This window comes from Ictalurus punctatus, chromosome 3, assembly GCF_001660625.3.
Source record: "Ictalurus punctatus breed USDA103 chromosome 3, Coco_2.0, whole genome shotgun sequence".
In the NCBI taxonomy this organism is placed as follows: Eukaryota; Metazoa; Chordata; class Actinopteri; order Siluriformes; family Ictaluridae; genus Ictalurus; species Ictalurus punctatus.
In genome coordinates this window covers 5229445-5251485 of record NC_030418.2, presented here as the reverse complement: position 1 = coordinate 5251485, position 22041 = coordinate 5229445, and the positions used below count along the sequence as shown (strand labels likewise).

The following is a 22041-nucleotide window of genomic DNA, read 5'->3' as shown; positions in this document are numbered from 1 at the left end:
CAGAGTGTAGCGGGAGTAAGATCCGCAATGTCTAATTAAAACATTATGCTCAAAAGTAAACACAAGTAAAATAATGTCTAAAGGCAGCGAGTAACAGGAACCACAAAGTGCAGTGAAAGAGTTTTTATTAATTTAGGACTGTAGCTTAATTCAGTGCTTTTTGTGCATCCATAAAAAGTAATGCATATGTACTTTTTTATATATATATATATATAATGTTTGTGTGTGTGTGTGTGTGTGTGTGTGTATATGTGTGTGTATATATATATATATATATATATATATATATATATATATATATATATATATATATATATATATATATATATATATATATATATATATGTATGTGTATATGTGTATATGTATGTATGTATGTATATATATATATGTATGTATATGTGTATATATATGTATATATATATATGTGTGTGTGTGTGTGTATATATATATATATATATATATATATATATATATATATATATATATATATATATATATATATATAGGCATAGAATTAAACTACAGTCCTAAATGAATAATATATATTCTGGTGTGTGTCTGTGTGTATTGGGTTCTTTTCAGTCTTATATAATTAGACAAACAGTTGTGTAAAGTTTTAGTCTGAAGTTTATATTTGTAACGCTCAGTTTGTAGATTGTATTTTAAATAAACAACAAAAATGACACTGAAAGCTTGCTCCGCCCCATCCGATTAATCGAAAAAAATAATCAGCCAACTAATCGATTATGAAAATAATCGGTAGTTGCAGCCCTACTTGAAATGAATAAATATTCGAAGTAGGCTTACTGGCCTTACATTTGTTGTGTGTTGTGGTGAGATTTATAACATTTAGGTATTTTTCTCATTATTCAGCATGCTTAAATATAACTTTTTACAATCTAGCGAGATTGCAGCCTTCAAGATCCTGAAGCTTTTGGCCAGAAAAATGTACAAAAGATATCAGATGCCTGTTGGTGGAGCATCTGAACTATAGTGTGTCGCTATATACTTTTTTCTAATTCAAAAAATTGAATATTGGAGGAATTGTCCAAGATGCTTGAAACTTCCATTAAAAAAAAAAATAAATAAATAAATTAAAAACCCTGCGTTAATTGTACCTCAGAAACATTGTGCTGTTATCAATAAAGGCTGGTCACATCAAATAATTAAGATTTTTCTTACATCTTTGTAAAAATAATTTTTTATTTTTAAAATTTAAATGATTTTTTTTTTTTAATGTATCTTCTCTGTAGAGTTTGATTACATGCGTCTAAAACTGTTGCACAGTGCCGTATGCTTCATTTTCAAGTGTTGTAAATAAAACCACGCTTGAGCATTTCTTCCCGCTGTGCCAATAAAGTAATGCACTGCAGTTCTTCAAGTGGTGTCTGCATTTAAGTCCTGCAGGCAACCCCGTAACCCCCGGTAGCGAAAGGCAGACCCGGTAGCACTCAACCCCTTTTTAACATCAATGGAGTACATCTTTATAAGAATCGGCGGTTATTTAGAATTGTACGTTTAAGCCAAACGTTTAATATAAACGATATCTAAACTCACTGTCTAATATAAACGATATCTTGACTGAGAATTTTGTAAATAATCTTATGGAAAAAATGATAGCACTGCACCTCTACAGTTTGAGTGATTGAGCACGACCTATTAAACGGCTGAGTGTACTGCTGGTCATTCTCAGATCTCGAACGCAGTGTTATGACATTGTCACGGAAGGCCGTGTGTCACCGCGAAACACTGACGTCCAAGCCCTCCCTCTCGAGAGCCGTTGCACTTTTACTCAAAGCAGAACTAAAATAAAAAACCCTTGGTGACGCAATCCAAACGTCTGGGGGGGAACTAAGACTCTGCTGAACTGATCTAAAATAGACAAAAAGGATCAGCGTTGTAGAATAAGGACAATTGCAAAAGTCAGGAAGGAAATGAGGCCTACTTAATTTGGGACAGAACAGGTCATACTCGTACAGTTCAGCACAGTTATTAGGACCTGTATTTTTTTTTTTTTTTTTTTTTAATTCTCTGTTTGGCATAATGAGGGCATGGGTCTGCCCACTAGTTGGATGACTAGATGGATACTGAGTAATTTAACAGGACACAGTTTTCACTGCTGTAGTCTGTGGATCTTGAAAGCATTCTGTAAGTCATAGGACAGACGCAGTGAATTAGAACTGAAGGATACAATTTCATAAAGTCATTTGTTTGACTCATTTGTTTCTTGGCCATATGTGCAGTGCATCATTAGATTATGTACTTGATTACTCTGACTCCCAGTCAGAGAACTAAAGAAATGTCAGTGCCTGTAAATCATGCAATCATGCAGTATGTTAATACATCAGAAACATGACCGAAATGTTAAATGTGCCACACAAAAAAAATTCTGTACCATTACAAGGTTTTGTTTTTCAAATCACCGCTAAAAGATTATGTTCAGGGTTGCCAGATTAGATTCTATGACGATGATGTGGAGGAGGTGGAGATTGGTGATCCTCATAATAATTGTAATAATTTTGTTATTAATAATAGTAAAATGTATTACATTGTACACAGTGTTACATACATCATTGTTTCTTTTATTATTCTTTCTATTAGTTCTTCTTTTTCTTGACACTACCATACATTTTTTTTTTGTAACTTACTGTTCAGGATTGCGAGATTGGTTTCTTTTGTTAGGTGCATGATTATCTCAAAGACAGCCAGCACAACTGTATAGGGTTTACAAGATCCCAATATTAGCTATACGGATATAAGAAAAGGGTATTTTTTTTGTTTGTTTGGTTTTTTATTAAAAAAAAAAAAATTATTGAAATATGATGTCTTAACCTGTATCAGTGTGAAGGAATGAGGAGATTGTGGAATAAACCTGTTGAATCACCCCACGTGTGAAATGTAGTGGATGGCTCTGTACAACTGTCGGTGAAACTGGGTTTTTTTTTTCTTTATTCATGATGTGACTTTTATGGCAGCGTCAAAAATGTTTAGCCCGGACAGTTCAAACACTCAAAACCTTTCACTTGAGAGCTAAGAAAGAAACGGTTGCCTTTTATTAATGAGTATCTGTTTAGGTTTTGTGCTGTAAGTCTACGTTGATCATTTCTTCACTATAACTAAGAGACACTAAAAGAGATGCACCTTGTTATTTCTGAATTCAGTAACGTTTATTTAAACTGAAGGACTAAACCATGTGTTTGAATGATGGCACGTGGGCTTTGTGGAACACGATGTATGTTGCATAGAAATCAAGGAAAAGCCGACCACGGTACGATTCAGAAATCTGGCTAAAAACCTACATCGTATTTTTCAGCTCTTTTGAAACTTGACCTCGTCCTGACTGAGTCTTGGCCTACTATTAACTCGGTCTGTGACCCCAGAACTAAATGCTCGGAACTTTTCAAAAAGAAAAAGCATTATTTAAACGGCTTGCCTTATCTAATTCCTCTACTAGCTTTTCTGTAAGTGTGAGAGAAGGTCAGTATGCGGGTCATTTATGCAATGTTTTATCAATGACGCTGATAACGTTCACCCCGGCTGACCCGGACTACGTGTGTGCAGCAGACGAATATGCAAGCCTTAGAAGACTTTCCTGGTGCAAGAGCAGCCAAACGGTTTTGGCCAAACAAGCCAATGCTTCAAGACCAAATATTTCTGTGAAGAGTGAATCCTAGAAGATACACTCCTGTAATATGGTGTGTTGACAGTCATATGGAAGGGAAAGAGAGCTTAGGCGATTTGATCAGTTAAGCTTTATGAAAAGTGCATATCTAGACTATGAATCACCAACTTGGAAGATTAAAAGGGATCATTTCTGATGCAAACAATAGAGACGTGTACAGTTGCAATCAAAATTATTCAACCCCCACTGCAAATCAGGTTTTTTGTCAAAATTTACAGACTTTAAGCTGCTTGCAATGAACAAATCGGACAAAAGCAACATAACGAATGCTTCAAGAGGTTTCTCCAAATTCAACTGAAAATGCCACTTTATAATGATTTCTCCAGTTTCAAAATGATTCAGCACCTTCATGGCAAACATCTTATTACTTAGTAGCGCACCCTTTTGCTGTTATGACCTGCTACAAACGAGATGCATATCTTCTGGCAGCGTTCCTAGGAATCTTATCCCATTCCTCATGAGCAATGGCCTCCAGTTCAGTAATATTCTTGGGTTTGCATGCTGCAACCGCCTTCTTCAAATCCCACCAGATTTTTCTATGGGGGATCAAGTCAGGTGACCGTGACGGCCCTGTAGAATCTTCCAGGACGACTTCTGCAACAAGCCTTGGTGAATTTGAGGTATGCTTTTAATCATTGTCCTGTTGGAAGGTCCAATGACACCCAAGCTTCAGCTTTGACGTTTTCTCCTAGGATTTCCTGAGACTTCAATGAATCCATCTTGTCTCCCACACGCTGCAGGTTTCCTGTGCCAGAGGATGCAAAGCAGCCCCAGAGCATCACCGAACCACCACCATGCTTGACTGTGGACAGAGTGTTCTTTCTTCATTCTTCTTCCTCCAGACATACCACTGATCCTTCTGTCGTTTATTTATATGATTTTGAGCCGACTTTTTTCTTGTGCTTTTGGGTCAGTAGTGGTGTACGTCTTGGAGTTCTGGTGTGGGAACCTTCTGCGTTTAATACGCACCTTACTGTGCTCAGTGAAACCTCAGTGCCTGTTACCACCAAGTCTTGCTGCAGGTTTTTTGCAGTCACTCGAGGGTTTTTCACAACCTGCCTTCTCAGAAATGTTTTTGCAGCCATTGATCGCTTCCTTTTTCTGGCCCATCCAGGTATTTCATAAAGGTATTTCATGGCCCCTAGCCAGTTCAGGTATTTCATGTGTCATGAAGCCCTTGAATAGTTGCATCAGGTGTGCTTGAGACAACGCCTGTTTTGCATATTTGTGCTTTTGTGAGTGATTCTATTCAGGGGGTTGAATAATTTTGAAACTAGAGAAATCAGAATAAGTTGCATTTTCAGTTGAATTTAGGGAGACCACTTGAATCGTTCGTTGTGTTGAACTATCTCTATTGCTTTTGTTTGATTTGTTCATTGCAAACAGCTGAAAGTCTGTACATTTTGACCTGATTTGCAGTGGTTTGGAACACAAAAATAATAAATTCAAAAACTTTGAAAATTATTTAAAAAATGGAGTCCATTTATCTTCTGGACTGGAACCACAGAATCAGAGGAAATTCTGTAAGGAAATAAGAACTTTTGTGCATTTAGGGCTGTAATCAGTCATCAACCAAAAGTTGTCTCAATATTTAGGAAAATATTTTGTGTTCAGAGACGGGTTACACGTGTGCTTAAATATATTTTCTCGGCTTTCACGTTAGATTATGCAAATTAACTTTGTGTGGTTCACGCCTCCTGAAGTTGCCAGATTTTTCTTAAGTAGAACCATGACATGGCAGATGGGATTTTTTATTTTTTTTTCAATAGCTTCTAGACTACCGCCCTTAAACACAAGCACTTGCCTTTTAAGCCTGAAAACATCAGGGGATCGACAGTGTGGACTTATTCTTTGCTGTCAAATGTAAGTCAGTGTAGAATCAATCATAAAAGTCTAATATATCGGTAACATATTGCTGCATGAATAGTTCTATTTGTAATCATATTACACACTGCAAATTTGGCATAATTTAACAAGATGGCTTCTGCCCTCATTATTTGGTAGCTTATAAAATTGCCCCTGATCCTGCACATTCTATTATGTGTGTGTGTGTGTGTATATATATATATATATATATATATGTGTGTGTGTGTGTGTGTGTGTGTGTGTGTGTGTGTGTGTGTGTGTATATATATATATATATATGTATATATGTATATATGTATATATATACATATATATATATATATATATATATATATATATATATATATATATATATATATATATATATATATATATATATATATATATATATATTTTTTTTTTTTTTTAAAGGTACTTTCATGTGCTCTCTATTAAAGAAAACATGACCATGGTTTGAAGAATAAGCTGACCGAGTATCTGTTATGCTTACAGCTCACTTTAAATTAATTCATAATTTAATCCATTAAAAAAAATCGTCATATTTCTCTCAAGTGACTTTCAATAGTTTTGTTTAATTTTTTTAAAACTGCATTTACAGGCTAAAACAAAAATTTCAACACGACATTGCGGTTACGTCAAGCTGACGGACAGTGGTGTTGGCATTATTAATACTGCTCCCTACACAAGGTTAACTGGTCTCCTGTGCCAGCACTGCTTCAGCATGAGCACCAGCCCTATGTCAGTTGGAAGGGGTTCACTGAGGGTCGGTGATCTGTGCTACATGGATGAGTGAGTGCGAGGTGGCCCTTGAGCTGTCCAGCAGGGATCATACCAGCAGGGTCAATGTGAGATGAGAGGCATTTGCACTAAGTCCATGAGATTCTGTCCATCCCCAGGGCTTGACGTCCTGTTGAGTCACATGTGCTTGCGTTCAATGTGCAAAAAAGGGAAAGACTGGTCAGGGCAGAACTAGGAGATATGACGTGAAGAAGGAATGTTAGTAATCTATGTTGGAATGCATGTGTGTTTTATTTATTGTAATTTAAGCGTATTAAGATTGCATGTTTTGCAATATCTTGTGTTCAAGAGAGTTCCGGTACCATTAGGGAGGATTTGATTTAGTATTTTAAAGCAACCATTAAAATAATGTTTTGATAAAGTACTACTCAAAATGTATACAAAGTGTCACTGGTGAAGAAAGAATTTCCAGAATATTCTCAAACTCATTTATTGTATTTTCATCATCTGCACTCAATGCACAAATTGTTTTTCTGAGTTTAGATGCGTAGCTTTCTTTAAAAAAAAAAAATATATATATATATATATATATATATATATATACACACACACACACACACACACACACACACACACACACACACACACACACACAAAAACCGCTCTTCTAAGCAAGAAGTACTTGTGTAGCTCCAGGTTGAGCTTTTATTGAGGACGCTGTTGTGCAACCAGGCTTTCCCATGAACACTTGCCTTACTTTTCCGTCCTGTTCGAATCTGACAGGAGGACTCCACACTAGTGAGTGTGAAAAACAATGAATCTTCTAATATGAATCTGTGAATCTACTTGGTGAATGAATAATAATAATAATAAATAAATAAACATATCTGGCCAGTCGTTGGTGTCGTTCAAGCCATGTCGGATTTACAGTAACCTCTAGATGACAACAAAGATGTTCTGCTCGGGACTGTTCTCATCTTCAGAATTATGCATTACTATATGCCAAAATGAATCCGGCTATCGCAATAACGAACATACTGTCAGATTTTATGGGGGGGGGGACCAGCCTGATTTAAGTAATCAATAGACAAAACCACAATATTCCTAGTTTACAAGTTATAATTACAAGTTCTAGAAGGACGTGAATGCTTTTTACAAGTTGGAATCTCGTAATTACGACACGGCGTGAACTAGCGTTGGGCGATCTTGTCCATAGTCGGATCGTCCTATCGTCAGCCTGTGAGTTGGCCGATGCACGAGATTGTCGCGTGCAGGGCAGTAGTTATTTGCTCATAGATTTACTCGTATTATTATATATTTTATTATATTTGTTATAATAAAAAACTTACTTTTCGAGAGTAATGTCTCCTCCCTCCAGAAACATTGCCTCTACCTCGGAATCAATATATGATTCATCACTGTTTACTTCTGAAACTATCATCCCAAGACTACATTCTTCCAGCACATGTTGGAGCGAGTATTTTTGTTTTCCTTCTTCCATTGAAGTTATGTTTAATAAAGAGGAATGACACAGGGAAGAAATTATTGAACACGCTAAGGGAAATATATTTAATACTTAGTGGAGAAGCCTTTGTAGTGACAGCTTCAGGATGCTTCCTGAATGAAGAAATGAATCAGCCACAGTATTCAGCTGGGGGGCTTTTGTGATCCTTGATCTTTAGCTCTTTCCACAAATGTTCAATAGGATTCAAGTCAGGTGATTGACTGGGCCATTCTAACACCTTGATTCTATCTGAATCCAATTGAGAGTTTCCTTTGCTGTATGCTTTGGATCGCTGTCCTGCTGGAAGGTCCATGCACGTCTCATCATCATCCTGGTGGATGGCAGCAGATTCTTGTCAAGAATCTCCCGGTAAAGGGCTCCATTCATTGTTCCTTTAATTATATGAAGTCTGCCAGTACCATGCGATGGAAAACAGCCCCACACCATGATGCTTCCACCTCCAAACTTCACTGTTGGTATAGTGTTTTTAGGGTGATGTGCCATTTCTTCTCCAAACATGGTGTGTAGTATGACGGCCAAAAAGTAAAATTTTATTCTCGTCTGACCAGACTATACTCTCCCAGTATTTCATAGGCTTGTCCAAATGAATTGTGGCAAACTTTAAACGAGCTTCGACATGCCTTTTCTTTAGTAATGGAGTCTTGCGGGGTGAGCGTGAGCAGTGGAGTGCATTGCCTATTGTTTTCTGTGACGATGGCACCTGGAGGTGTTTCTGGAGCACTTTCCGAGTGGTCCTTGGCTCTTGGGCTACTCTTCTGACTCCCTGGTCAGAAATCTTGTGAGGAGCTCCTGTGCATAACCGGTTGATGACGGCGTGATGATGTATCTACTTAATGGCCCCAATGGTGCTTACTGGAGGATTCAGAAGTTTTGAAATACGTCTGTATCCGATTCAATCAATATGTTTTGCAACAATAAGGTTGCGAAGGTCTTGGGAGAGCTCTTTGCTTTTATCCATCATGAGATGTTTCTTGTGTGACAACTTGATAATGAAAAGCCTTTTTTATAGACCATCAATTTACCAACAAAGCTGATATTAATTTGCATAGAGGGGAGTATAATTACTTTTTAACTACTTGCGGATTTCAGCTAGTTCCTTGCCTTGGAAAACTGCTTTTTCTTAGTGTCTTCAATCCTTTTTTTCCTGTCTCATTCCACTTTTATTAGAAAAAGCATGTCTGGTGAAAATTTCATATGAATAACCTCATTGGAAATATTTACTGAAAAAAATTTTGACTCGTTCAATACTTCTTTCCCCCACTGTAACTAGTGTGTTGTTCTCTGCTATGTATTACACCAATGAGCTCTGATGTAAATTGATTTGACCATAATCCCTCAGATAGAATTCTCGCCAAAACACAAAAAGGAAAGTGTATTGCCCGAACTATGAAGGACACGGGGTTAAGGCAGGGGAAGGTTGGGAAGCTAGGTGTCCTAGATTTTCATTCTGTGGCTTTAAAGAGGCAGAGGCTTGTATTGTTGGAATAAGTGAAGGCTTGAGGTGTAGTAAGCAGCAAGATGTTAAATCGAAAACCTGACTAAAGTCTAAAAAACCCCTCTTGGCTTCAGCGTGCACTTGCTGTCAGTGAGAGAGAGAGCGTGTCTTTGACTGAGTGTTCGGCAGGGACAGTTTGACGTAAACCAATTAATAGGGACAGTTTTATTTTGGCACCATTTTCAACAGCCTAAAACTGAGTGCACTTCATAAATTCAGAGGCTCAGGAAGTCTTTTCCGCTTTGCGGTGAAATGAAGACGGACGAGGCGAGACGCTCCCTTGCCCTGCTGTTGCTTCAGCCGTTGTGTGTCTCTACATCCCCTCCAGTTGTCGATTTATTAAGCAGTGCACTCTGTCTATGTGCGTCAGCACTGACTCGAGGAGTCTCGTGAGGCTGTACGCAGCTCAAGAGCACTGTCTCGTGTCTGGACAACGTCAGCCCCCCCCTCCACCCCAAACCCTTTCCTAAGTGTGCACACGGTTTTGTGCGAAGACCTGGGCGTCTGTGCAAGAACTTGATGAACACAGTCTCTGTGCAAGGACCAAATAGAAGAGACGCACACACACACACAGCTCATAGCTGGCTGCAGGCTATCAGGATGACACTACATTGCTTATTTTTTCAAGATTTGCTGTTAAGACTGCGAGGCTGGATGACTTTTGCATCTGGTTCGACTTTACTGTTCAAAGCATAGAGCCTCTGCCGTCCTCGTCTGTTTGGCTTTTGTTGTTTTGCACCAAAACAGTCTTTAGTCATTTGCTACCCCATTGGAGTTCCATTGAAGTCCAGACAAAAGACGTAGCTCGGGTTTTGCGATCCCTCGTAGTTTCTGTGCGAGTGTGTGTGTGTGTGTGTCCGTTTGGTACACATGCCTCCCAGCTGTAATCCCCTTCAAGCTTATACATTCAGTGAGGAAATATAAATAATACAAGAATATGAAATTTCATTGACTATGGTGCACGCATACAATTCATAATTCAATAATATGTAATACCATCAATTAAGTAAGTAATTATTACCCATCATACCACAGCACTGTTGAATTCTCAGTTCTTCTTGGTCAGAAGATGTTGAATACTATTCCATACTTACAGCAGCACTGAGAGCAGTTCCAGCTGTAAGTCAGATCACAGGTTTATATTAACATGCCAGTTCTAAAAGTGCTATTTAACAAATAATAATTGGTACTGTGAAGCTTTGTGCAAAGAGTGCGTCCATTTAACATTCATAGGAGGAGTCTCCAGTGTCAAAGAGGTAAAGCTGTTCCTTTAAGCGTTCTAGCACGAGAAAGTCTTCGGTGCGTTGGAACGACTGTTTATGGCTTACATGTTATGACTTAATGTTCCATAACATTAAGTGTAACTATAAATATATAAAAGTTATGACGTGGTCTTTTAATTAGTGTGATATTCTAATAACTGACATTGCTGTAGTGTAAGAGGATTAAATCAATTCAGTGCATGCTTTTTATTTATTTATTTATGTGTTTATTTATTTATTTATTTATTTTACTTTTAGGAACACAAATCCAGTTCAGGATGGTGTCTGTATCACACCACCTCATCACGATTAATTCGGGTAACCGCACACCCCATTATGTTTTATCCTTTATTTATATGTGACCTGTATCAGGCAAATGATCCTGGAGCAGATGTGCAACTAATAACGGCAAAAATGTAATGAGCAACTCTTATTCATAGACATCTGATCTTGATCTGTAGCTTTTAGAGTCATCATCTTAGCTAATAAACAAAATAAATAAATAAATAAATAGTCTAGGCCCTCTAGTCTTCTTTGTCTTTTCATGAACTCTTTTTCTAACATTCTAAGTATTAAACCAAAAGCTAATTTCCTTCCGGTTCCTTCTCCTTTCCTCTGACGTACTTTTATCGTTCCTCATTTTAATCGTTACACAACTCGCTACCGTTTACTGGTTTCGTTTTCATTCATAAAAACGATATGTCCAGTGACTCGTTTAGTCTGACCAAATGATCCCCTAATAAAAATACACCGAGAAATACAATCCAGACGTTACACTCCAATACTTGCCCTACATTACAACGTTAACATTTAAAGGATGGCTTCTGCAGAGGCTAGGCCACATCCGAGGATGTACGTCAACATCGGCTCTCAGACGCCACAGAGTGCATTAAAACCACACACTAGCTCGGCAAATGGCTGCCCGCGCTGACAACAAAGACAATAAACGGCAGCACTTAGCAAACACACAAGGACTTAATTGCCTATTAAACACAATCAAGTTGGGCGTCGTCTTCCCTCAGCTCCGTCGGGACCGCCTGTCTTTCCCTGGAGATGCAGCAGTACAATAAACAACGAGTCCCACGGAGTCATTTAAGAATGCTCCATTTCTCAGATTTCGATATCAAAGCTCTGTGCATCAGACCATACCTTATGCTGATTTGGATATTCTCTTAACAGCTAAGCCCTATCACGTTATGTGAACGTTATAGAGGTCATGGTGATTTTGAGTTCATGTGATTGATCCGTCATATCTGGTCAAAATTATTAAGTGTAAAGGGTAAGTGGACTTGATTGAAAATATGAAGAATCCACTGGAAGCCCTAGTGTCTTTTAAAAGTCCTGTCTGAATTTTACACATAATTCAGACTAATAATAAGCATTAGATTTTCAATTTGTAAAGCTTTTTAGGCTTCTCTGATGGAAAATTTTTATTTTGTTTTATTTATTTATTTATTTATTTATTTATTTAAAAATCCTCTCCAATGGAGTTTTCAAAACACTTTCCATCATGTCTCGCTCAATTTTACTGGAAAGTACAGGGTGTGGGGGTGTAGTCAAAATCTGAAGCTTACATTAGCTATCTTGTTTTGAGCTAGCATGAAAAATACTGTACATGTCGATTTGGAACTTCACAAAAGTTGGGTTAAATTTGAATAAAAGTAAAGGCACATGTTTAAAACCTGTGTCCACCAATGCTGAAGCTCACTGCATACTACCCTAAAACTTTTAGAATTTAATATATATATGTGTGTGTGTGTGTGTGTGTGTTTATTTATTTATTTATTTATTTTTAAATGGTAAAAATGACAAATAGGTGGTCACAAATTATGTCACTGCTGCTTTAATCTTAAATTACATTAAAAGAGACACCGGGGGGAATTCTAACTCGTTAAATACTAACTAACATTATTGGATCAGACAAGTCATGATTTTACGTCCTGTGTATTTTATACTAATATGGGAAGCAGTGTGCTATTTCGATTAAGCCTTTAGTTATACACTGAGGTCAGATTTTCTACTCTAGCCGAGCGAGTGATTTTCTTTGCCAATCAGCGCAGCCTCATGCTAGTGCGTGCCACAAGTTTCATTCACTGTTAATTCTGTTGACTCGAACTGTTCTTCGAAATGACTGTGACGAATGTGTGTCTCACTGCTCTGATATTTGTACAAGCGAAGCACCGGGACTGATGGCAGTGGCTGTCTTGCAGGTCTGACGGATGAGAAAGTGAAGGCGTACCTTTCCCTGCACCCACAGATGCTGGATGAGTTTGTGCTGGAGAGCGTGAGCGCGGAGACGGTGGACAGATGGCTGAAGCGCAAGAGCAGCGGCCCTCCTACAGGTATGCTGTCCTGCAAAAGCAGCATGAGCTCTGCTATTATCAACAATCTCCTCCTGTGTCCACTTGCTATTTGTGCCATGATCTTTGCTGGCTTTTCGGAGGTGTGTTGAGCTTTTTTTTTTTTTTCTTCTATTTTTTTTATATAACCACCTTGTGAAAGAGACAGTAAATGTGACTTTATAAACTGTTTTCAATACTTGTAAATGTAAGCATAGCTTCTAGGGGAGTAGTGGTTGTTTTTGTACAACTTGCATCTTCCTTGGTTTTCACATAAAAAGTTATTACGCTCTATTCATTGTGGATCTACAAAAATGTGTTCTGTCATTTTCTACATGGTGCAGCTTGTGGTGTTTGGCTTCAGTGCATGGTTTTCAGAAGGAATCAGACTGGCGGGGAAACGGTTCTGGCCGGGAGAAAGGGTGACCTCACCATATCCGTTGAACTTGGAACATATACACTTGCGTGGTTCATTAAAATAAAATGCCAAACTTGTAGTTGAATTATACTGTACATCTCCCTCCCTAAATAAATACAACCTCCTAGAAACTGCATGGTAAACTTACAGAGTTGCAATTGCCAAAGCACTAAATACACTGCATTTCTTTTCACTGTCAAATCTGTATGTTCGAGTGTGTGAGTAACTGGAGCCGATGAGCAAATGAAAGCGCGCCAGTGAAAGCCTGGGCGAAATGGTTTACTGCGTGCATACAGGTCATTAAAGGCCTGGCGCTGCCATGTCCTGCTCGCACTGTGTCCGCTTTACCAGACCCACCACAACCATCAAGGGGCTACAGCGCTGGCGGCCAGCCTAAGCTCAGCCTCTGACGTCATAGCCAACCTCTAGGGGCATGCAGGCAGCCGGAGAGGAGTGGAGGTGTGGGGAGGGGCCACAACGTGTCGCATTTTGGAAATGTTTTCTGCATGAGCGCAGCAGCAGAGCTGGAGGATGTATGTTGAGCGGCCTCGGTGCTTTCCTACATAGTGTGTGCGCACACTTAAAGGGATGCAACCTGACTCATTTTTTATTTTATTTTTTTAAGAGCACAAGAGGCTACATCTGAGTCGAATTGATTTAATGACGCTTTTATATAAGGCAACATGTTACCCTCGAGGCAAACATCGAGTCCGCAGTCTAAATGCTTTGCTCTGGTCGAGGCATTGACTCTTTGGCTTGGTTAATAATAAAACAGTCAGACAAGATGTCAGCTCCAAGATGCCGTCCCTCCGTTTGTGTTTATACTTTGGCTTCACATACGATGTAGGGACAAATTTGTTGCCGTTAAAATGTGATTTATCCCGCACTGCTGTTGAATTCTCGAGCCTGAAGCCGTGGATTTACAGTTGAGGTCGTAAGTTTAAATACGCCTCGCGGAATCTGAAAAATGTTCATAATAATAATAATAATTCCAAAATAATACATTTCACATAACAGATGTTTACATGTAGTCCACAAGACACAATAATACCTGAATTTCTACAAATCAACCGTACACTTGATTCTTTATACAGGTAACAACACAGTATTATCAACGACTGTGTTTATGTTGTGTATTAGTTGTTCATGAGTCCCTTGTTTGTCCTGAGCAGTTAATCTGCCCACTGTTCTTCAGAAAAATCCTCCAGGTTCTGCTCATTCTTTGCTTTTCCTGCACCTTCTGCATATTTTCCCCCTTTTCAACACGGGCTATACGATATTGAGATTTCACACTGAGGACAACTGAGGGACTCGTGCACAACTACTACGTAAGGTGCAAACATTCACTGATGCTCAAGAAGGCAACACCATACATTAAGAGCCGGGGGGTGTAAACTTTTGAACAGTATGATCAGTGCAAATTGTTATTTTGTCTTCTGGGAAATATGGAAATATCTTATGTAGCTACTGAAGGGCAGTATTTAATAAATAAATTTCAAAAATGATGATCTTCAAACAAAATGATAACAATTTACACCGATCATCCTGTTCAAAAGAAAAACACAATGCTGTTCCGAAAGTCAGGTGTACCTGTGGCAGGCCCGAACTGCGCTGTAATCATCTGTCTTTCACATTTATTCATTTAGCACACGCTTTTATCCAAAGTGGCTTAGAATGAGGAAATACAAGCGGAGAACAATGCAAGTAATGCTACCATACACGATTTTTAATCGAGTTCTAGAGAAGCAGAGTATGAAGCAGAGTATGAAGCAGAATGTGGTTTGATTATTTATTTATTTATGCATGTGCGCGAGTACACATATATAAAATAAAATTAGGGCTGCAACTAACGATGACTTTCATAATTGATTAGTTGGCCGATTATTTTTTTCGATTAATCAATGGATTTTTTTTCAGGTTGGTAAAAAACGAATGTGTTCCATTTGAGACTATATTACCTTTCTAAAATTCGTACACTAGACCAGTGATTCTCAACCTTTTGTGAGCTTTGGAACCCTAGCATATTTCAAACAATCCACAAGGACTCCCTCACTCCACAATTATAGACTATATAGTCAATATATATTCATATTTAACATTAATAATATTAACATTAAAATTGAATCAAACTGTTTTTTTTGTTTTGGTTTGGGTTTTTTTTTTGTTTTTGTTTTTTTTACATTTTATAGTTGGTGTGACATTTAATTTGACTCTCTGAATAATCATTTGTTTGTTTATTTTATCCATCAATGTCGACTTGAACTTGTCTACCGCTCATAGGTTTTTGCAAATCATCATTTCATTTGTAAATAAATTTAAAATGAATCCATCAATGAACGATCGTCAGCTCAGCTAATCTCATTTGAATGTTTTGATACAGTTAACAAAAAATATCTATGAAATATTATTTAAACGTTTTTAAAACTTTCCTACAGACCCCCTGCAATTACACCACTGACCACTAGTGGTCCGCGGACAGAACCGCTCAGGCGCCGGTCGTTAACCGATCGCAAGTTGCGTGAGGGAACATATACCTCAAAGAGAGTGTTGGGGGGGGGGGGGGGTGCTGTTCTAGACAAGGCCTTGAATTTGATGCAGGCAGCTACAGGAAGCCCAGTGGAGGGACATGAAGAGGCGTGTGAGATGGGTTCTTTTGGGCTAGTTGAAGACTGTGTGCTGCTGCATTCTGCATTTACTCCTGTTGACAAACTTTATTGATTTTAGCTGCTATAATGCAAGTGATAACCAGAACGAACATCCTCCCCAACATTAAATGCAACTATATTTGTCACTTACTAATAAATGAATAGTGGTAATTTTTGACAAATCACCGTGTTATGAAAGGGAAAAACACTTTGGGACGTGTTGTTATTGAAAAATAATCTGCTATGTGTTAGGTGCTCTATCATGTTTATTCCTTTCATAGTGGACAGAAAGGCCTCTTAAAAACAAACCAAGGACCTCAGACCCTCCCAATTTTTCAGGCATGGAACATTTGCATTAATCTCTCCAACAAAGTGTGTGTGCATGTGTGAGTGAAGAGAAGGAAGCACAACCACTGCAGAAAATTATTTAAAAAGATATCATTTTTCTGCTAATGTTGATGCACAGCTGGCTGTCCTCTATGCACTTGATTGAGGATCTGAAAATGAAGCTAATTGATGCCTACAAATCGCAGGATGCTATAAACAGAAATCAGAGTGCTTCCAACTCACAATTTCCACTGTCTGAAATGTCATTATGACATGGCAATTAAGAGGAACTGTGGAAGACAAGGCAAGATCTGGAAGACCAGGAAAAATACCAGATAGAACTGCCCACATGCTGCAAAGCAAGACGCCAGTATGAGAGTAAGGACCTGCAGAAGGAAACCTCTGAAGGAAACCTTATTTGCCACCTCATCACAATATTGGGTGTCTGAAGTATGCAAAACAATTTCTGGATAAAGCCAGAGGCATTTTTGTAGTGCTGTGGACTGATGAATTTGATTGGACAAGCGGCGTTCTAAGAGTGCTGATGTTTATTTAACGGCACTGGCATGACCTGTCTGTATTCAATGGATACAGTTTTCAATTCTAGTTTGCTACTACATTGAAACTGTTACTACACTACAGGTTGTCGGCATGGCACCACAAAACTCTCTATCCAGCTGTGGCTTCTTTGGAAACTGAGGACAGTCAGTAAAGAGATGTGAAACTGACAGTTTATGCCAAGATGGTCAGTGTGGGCAGTGAGCAGTGTCTGTTCTGCAATGACGAATTCCTGACCAGAAATTTCTCAGGCAATGAGACCGTAAGAATACGACTGTAGGAATAAGAATAAGACTGTAGGACAAATTACCGCCTGTGGTGAATTGTAGTGGCTCAGTAAGCAATACCATGTGCAGGAGGCTGTGCCATGTTGTGTTCTGTCCATGGCTTTAGCTGTATGGATCATCACATGACCTCGATTGTAACATTTTACGTGCCTGAGTGTCTACAGGTCCCCACATGTCTCTCCCAGCACTCCAAAGATGGAGGGGGGGGGGGGACCCTCACAATCCTGATGATCCCTAATCATGTGACTGTGTTTCTCTGCATCTCTCTCTCTCTCTCTCTCAATTCCTTAGATCTTTCCTATACCATGTTCTAAGCTAGTGCTCTCATTCTGATAGCTTCGTGGACATGACTATATTTCTGGATCCGTTGCACCCGAAGAATGAAATGCTCTTTTGTCTCGACATTCATGTTCAGGATCTTCATATGCTTTATTTAAGCAGTAAAACCTCAGAGGAAGTGGTTCTTTTGCTTTCTATTGCAACAGTTTGCAAAGTAAGGACAAAGATGACGCACATAAACTAAGAACATTGTTTCCCACGTACATTTTAACATCTGCAGTCTCTTCCACCACAAAAAGCAGATTCACAAGAAGTGGCTTGTTGGTACGTCTGTGTATGTTATTGTTTATTTGCTTTTCGTTACGATATGAAAATTGGGAAAACAAGGGAACATTTTGAATTGCTTCTACTCGTTTCACCATGCAAAGTCTAGAAATGAAAAATTCATGAATTCCAAATATGAAGAAAAAAATTGCCCACTAAAGTACAGCAGCTATTCTCTGGTCCAGATGTGTATTCTGGAATCTTATTCAGTTTTCATAAAAGCTCCAACTAAAATAGGAACAACATGGGCAGAAATAAAATTTGTGTAATTAAAACATTGTTAAAATCTTGGAAAATTTGTTATTAATTTTTTTTTTATTATTATTTTACTGTAGCTAGTCAGTATATGCAAATACCCATCTGGGTCATTCATTTGAGATGAATTAGAAATATGAATTAGAAATAAATAAATAACAAGAGAGAAATGTTAAAGCTTTTTGTAATATGAATTGTTTTAAAGCCAGCACCTCGTTTTCATATTTAAAAAAAAAAATTAAATAAAAGAAAAATGAATGAGTGCAACGTACGTCGTTGTTGTTCCTGCCTCCGTGAAAACAGTCCAAATTTAACACCGGTTTCCTCACAGGTTTCCCTGTTTTTCCGTGTTGGTTTGCTGATGAGGAAGTGCTTTGGTTGTTGTCCACCTTTTCCAAGGATAATTAAATGTATGAAAAAATAGTAATTATAATAAGTTATTTTTTGACGTCAAGAGATGCTATATTTTGTTAACATTACTATTTGTTAACATTTACTCAGTGGTCGCAGTTACAGCTTTTGTGTAGTAGTAATAATATGAATAATAATAATAATAATAATAATAATAATAATATCTGACCAAAGTAAGTCATGTTATTTTTCTTTATACTTATAATCTTTTTTTTTTTCTTTTTAAACAATTCAACAGCTTAGAGTAATGTGACCATTGCTGTTACTTAGCAACCTGTGGTCAGCTGAATGATGCATATTTGGTGGTGTTGGTGGGGTGGACAAGTGCAGTTATCAGATACAACATCGCTGCTAGAACACTTTTTTCAACCAATCAGCTTGCATGTTGGGAGCTAACCGTTGTATAATTAAGGTTAAATGCAAACAGTGAAGTCTGAGGCGAATCTCCTGGTCTCAAGTATAAACAGAGGTGAACAGTGTGTGAGCAGCTGGACTTCCCTCCTGCAAAATGTGAACAGTCATGTTTTGTATCTTGTGACTGCATTTACCCTCAAAGCACACATTCCTAACACATTGCCCCACTATGGTTGTGTAACATCTATGATTGCAGTATAATGGCCAATTTAGCCTGTTCGATTTAAGCGTTGTGTGTGTGTGTGTGTGTGTGTGTGTGTCTAAATGAATATTCTCCATACGGTTTTTGAGCGTAAAAATTCATGCAAGCCTATAATCAGCATGTGTGCGTGTCAAAAGTCTGTGAGTACTGGCAGTCAACAAACCAGCAAAGGTGCAAGTACAGGACTACAGACGTGTGTGACTGACTACTGAGGTGTGTGAAACTGGTGAGGTGTTATCCTGTCTGTCTGTGTGTGTGTGTGTGTGTGTGTGTGTGTGTAGTTTGGCTGTGACTAATGAGCCCCCTCAGGCCCTACTGACGTCAGTGGCCCCCTCCCCACTCCCCCTGGCGCTCTCGCTCGCTCGCTCGCACTCTCTCTCTCTCTCTCTCTCTCTCTCTCTCTTACTCACACACACACACAAACACACACACACACACGTGCTTGGTACTTAATAATTTCCCAACATATTCAGTGTACCCTTTCTAGAGGAACAACACAGCTGGGATATAGCCTGCAACTCTGTCCTCCGATGCACACACTTACTATTGCTTACTCTTTTTCTCTCTCTTGTTTTAATCTGACTCTCTCTCATTCACACATATGCATACACACACACACAGTGATTTATGACCCAGTCAGACTGTCTGCGGCTGTGTGGCTCTAATCACTTTGGCACTAAAGCAGAGCGCTATGGATGACGTGCTCGGGAAAAATGGCTGAAATGTGCCATAATTTAGTTACAGCAATAGAGTAGCCTCAATGTGCAACTTGTTTCTAGTTTCTCCTTTGGCTCAGAATATGTGGAAGGAACTGTGACAACATTCTTCACATACATACACATTTATTACTTGTTTTGTTTTCTTGTTTTTAACACTTGCTTTCTCCCAAGATCGCCTTCATTGTTAAAACAACCATTTTATGCCTCCGTTCCTTTTTTTTTTTTTTTTTTAATCGTTTTCATTTTTGCTTCCTACATTTCTTGCTGCAGTCATTAATTGCAACTCCACTCAGCTGCACTAATTCAATCGATATTCCCCTGTGCAAAGATGACGCAGACGTTCTAAGATTTGTTTAGGACGCCTCATTTTAGAGTAAGACGCAGGCGTACTAACTGTTGCTTTAACTACGCAGGTTTGCATGCAGGTGCATTGAGAACGTGTGGGGAAAATTAAATAAAGGAAATACATAAACAAGTGTAAAAGAAGGAAAGACGAAAGAAAGGGATGAAAGCGGGGGGGTGAAGAAAAGGAAAAAAGCAGAATGATCAAAAAGGAAACTAAACCAAACAAAATAAAGAGGGGGGGGAGCAATAAAATAATAAATGTAAACAGTGAGAAACCTCCAGGTTTTGTCCATAGGAACCTCGTGATTAATTAGCAGTATTTTAATGCTCTCAAGCACTAAACATCAATCAGAGAGATCTGTGAGCTATAAATCGAGATAATACATTGACTTTTGTATATATCTGACTCGATATATGACGTGTTTTAAGGGTCAGTGCAAGGTCCTGCCATTTGTTTGGGAATCCCAGGTGAATCTCCTGCCGTAGCCTGTGGTGAGGCTGTTGCTGGGATCCTGGCTTACCCAGTATGCTTCCACCAAGCTCGGAGCCAAACACACACGCTCACAGATGGAACAGTAGCGCCCTCCGCCTGAGCGCTCGGCCTTCGAGCTCCCACCATCCAGCAATGTGGATATGAGAGAAAGACGGCAGGGGGACCGGGTGGTAGATTGGGCTTTGTGAGGCAGCCGAAGCTGTTTGTCAGCTGTGATTGGACGCTGGCTACAGGCACACAGATCAGCATGTGCGGTGGAATCCGATAGCCTGGGAAGATAAGGCCAGTGCGGTTTACCTGCAAGATCAAAGATGGATGTTCACATTTGAGCGGTATTAACACTAGTAAAGAGAGAGAAACATCGTACAGCCACAATCACAGTGTCCACTTTTGTAGAAATCTTTAGGCAAACCGAAAGAAAGTCTCTACAGCAATGATCCTTTTCAGAATAATGAAAGGAAACATTTAGAAATAATTTTAAAATGCTCCTGGAAAGCAATAAATAGTCAAATACTAATTCTAATGATTATTTTGGTGCGATTTGTGGTACTTGTCTGCAGACTTAAAAAAAAAAATATATATATATATATATATATATATATATATATATATATATATATATATATATATATATATATATATATATATATATATATATAATAAATGATTTGAAGCAGTCATCTACTAATATGAATTAATATTAACATTCTTTAATGACATTTACAATTCTGTAATGTTGTTCCTTCAGACATGGGAATGTCTTCAGGTCAGAGAGCTTTGAGGTTTTATAGCTGCCATAACGTACGTGAGAACAAGAAGAACTTGTTTCATGGATGTTCCATAAATGTAACTACTAATTACTGTTAATTGACGGCACATTCCTGCGGTGTAAGAGAACTTGAACACTTCAGGATGTTACATAATGGTAAACAGTCAACTTATTGAACAAAGAAAAATCTCAGTCACATCTAATTGAGCTGCTTACTACAAGCGGTAGACCTAAAATGAAACATTTTAGTTTCACTGAATAATTCAATTCAGATAACTAGAAGTCGTCTTTATTGATCACGTATACATTACAGCACAGTGATATTATCTTCTTCGCATATCCCAGCTTGTTAGGAAGCTGGGGTCAGAGCGCAGGGTCAGCCATGATACGGCGCCCCTGGAGCAGAGAGGGTTAAGGGCCTTGCTCAAGGGCCCAACAGTGGCAGCTTGGCAGTGCTTCCGATCAGTAACCCAGAGCCTTAACCATTTAAAGCATTCAGATTGTTAAAGCAATCTGAACGAGTTATTTAGTGATCATGGACCTGTCAGTCAGTCAGACCTGTAGCTACTTTACCAGTGTGTGATATCTCATGATCCTTTAATAGAGCGAGAGAGAGAGAGACACTCTCTGTAAATCTGACTCTATGGTGTGCATGGGGTTTTTTTTTCTTCTTCTTTCCCCCCCC

The 22041-nt window shown here is 38.6% G+C and overlaps 1 protein-coding gene across 6 annotated transcripts in view; it reads left to right on the top strand.

Annotated features, from left to right (window-relative positions):
- Positions 1–22041, top strand: part of pde10a (phosphodiesterase 10A) — a 112237-nt gene that overhangs the window by 57918 nt on the left and 32278 nt on the right. For all 6 annotated transcript variants that reach the window (XM_017463430.3, XM_017463431.3, XM_047154390.2 and 3 more), the window contains one exon: positions 12782–12913. In XM_017463430.3, the coding sequence (XP_017318919.1) occupies positions 12782–12913 (132 nt within the window). The remainder of the gene's footprint in view (positions 1–12781; positions 12914–22041) is intronic.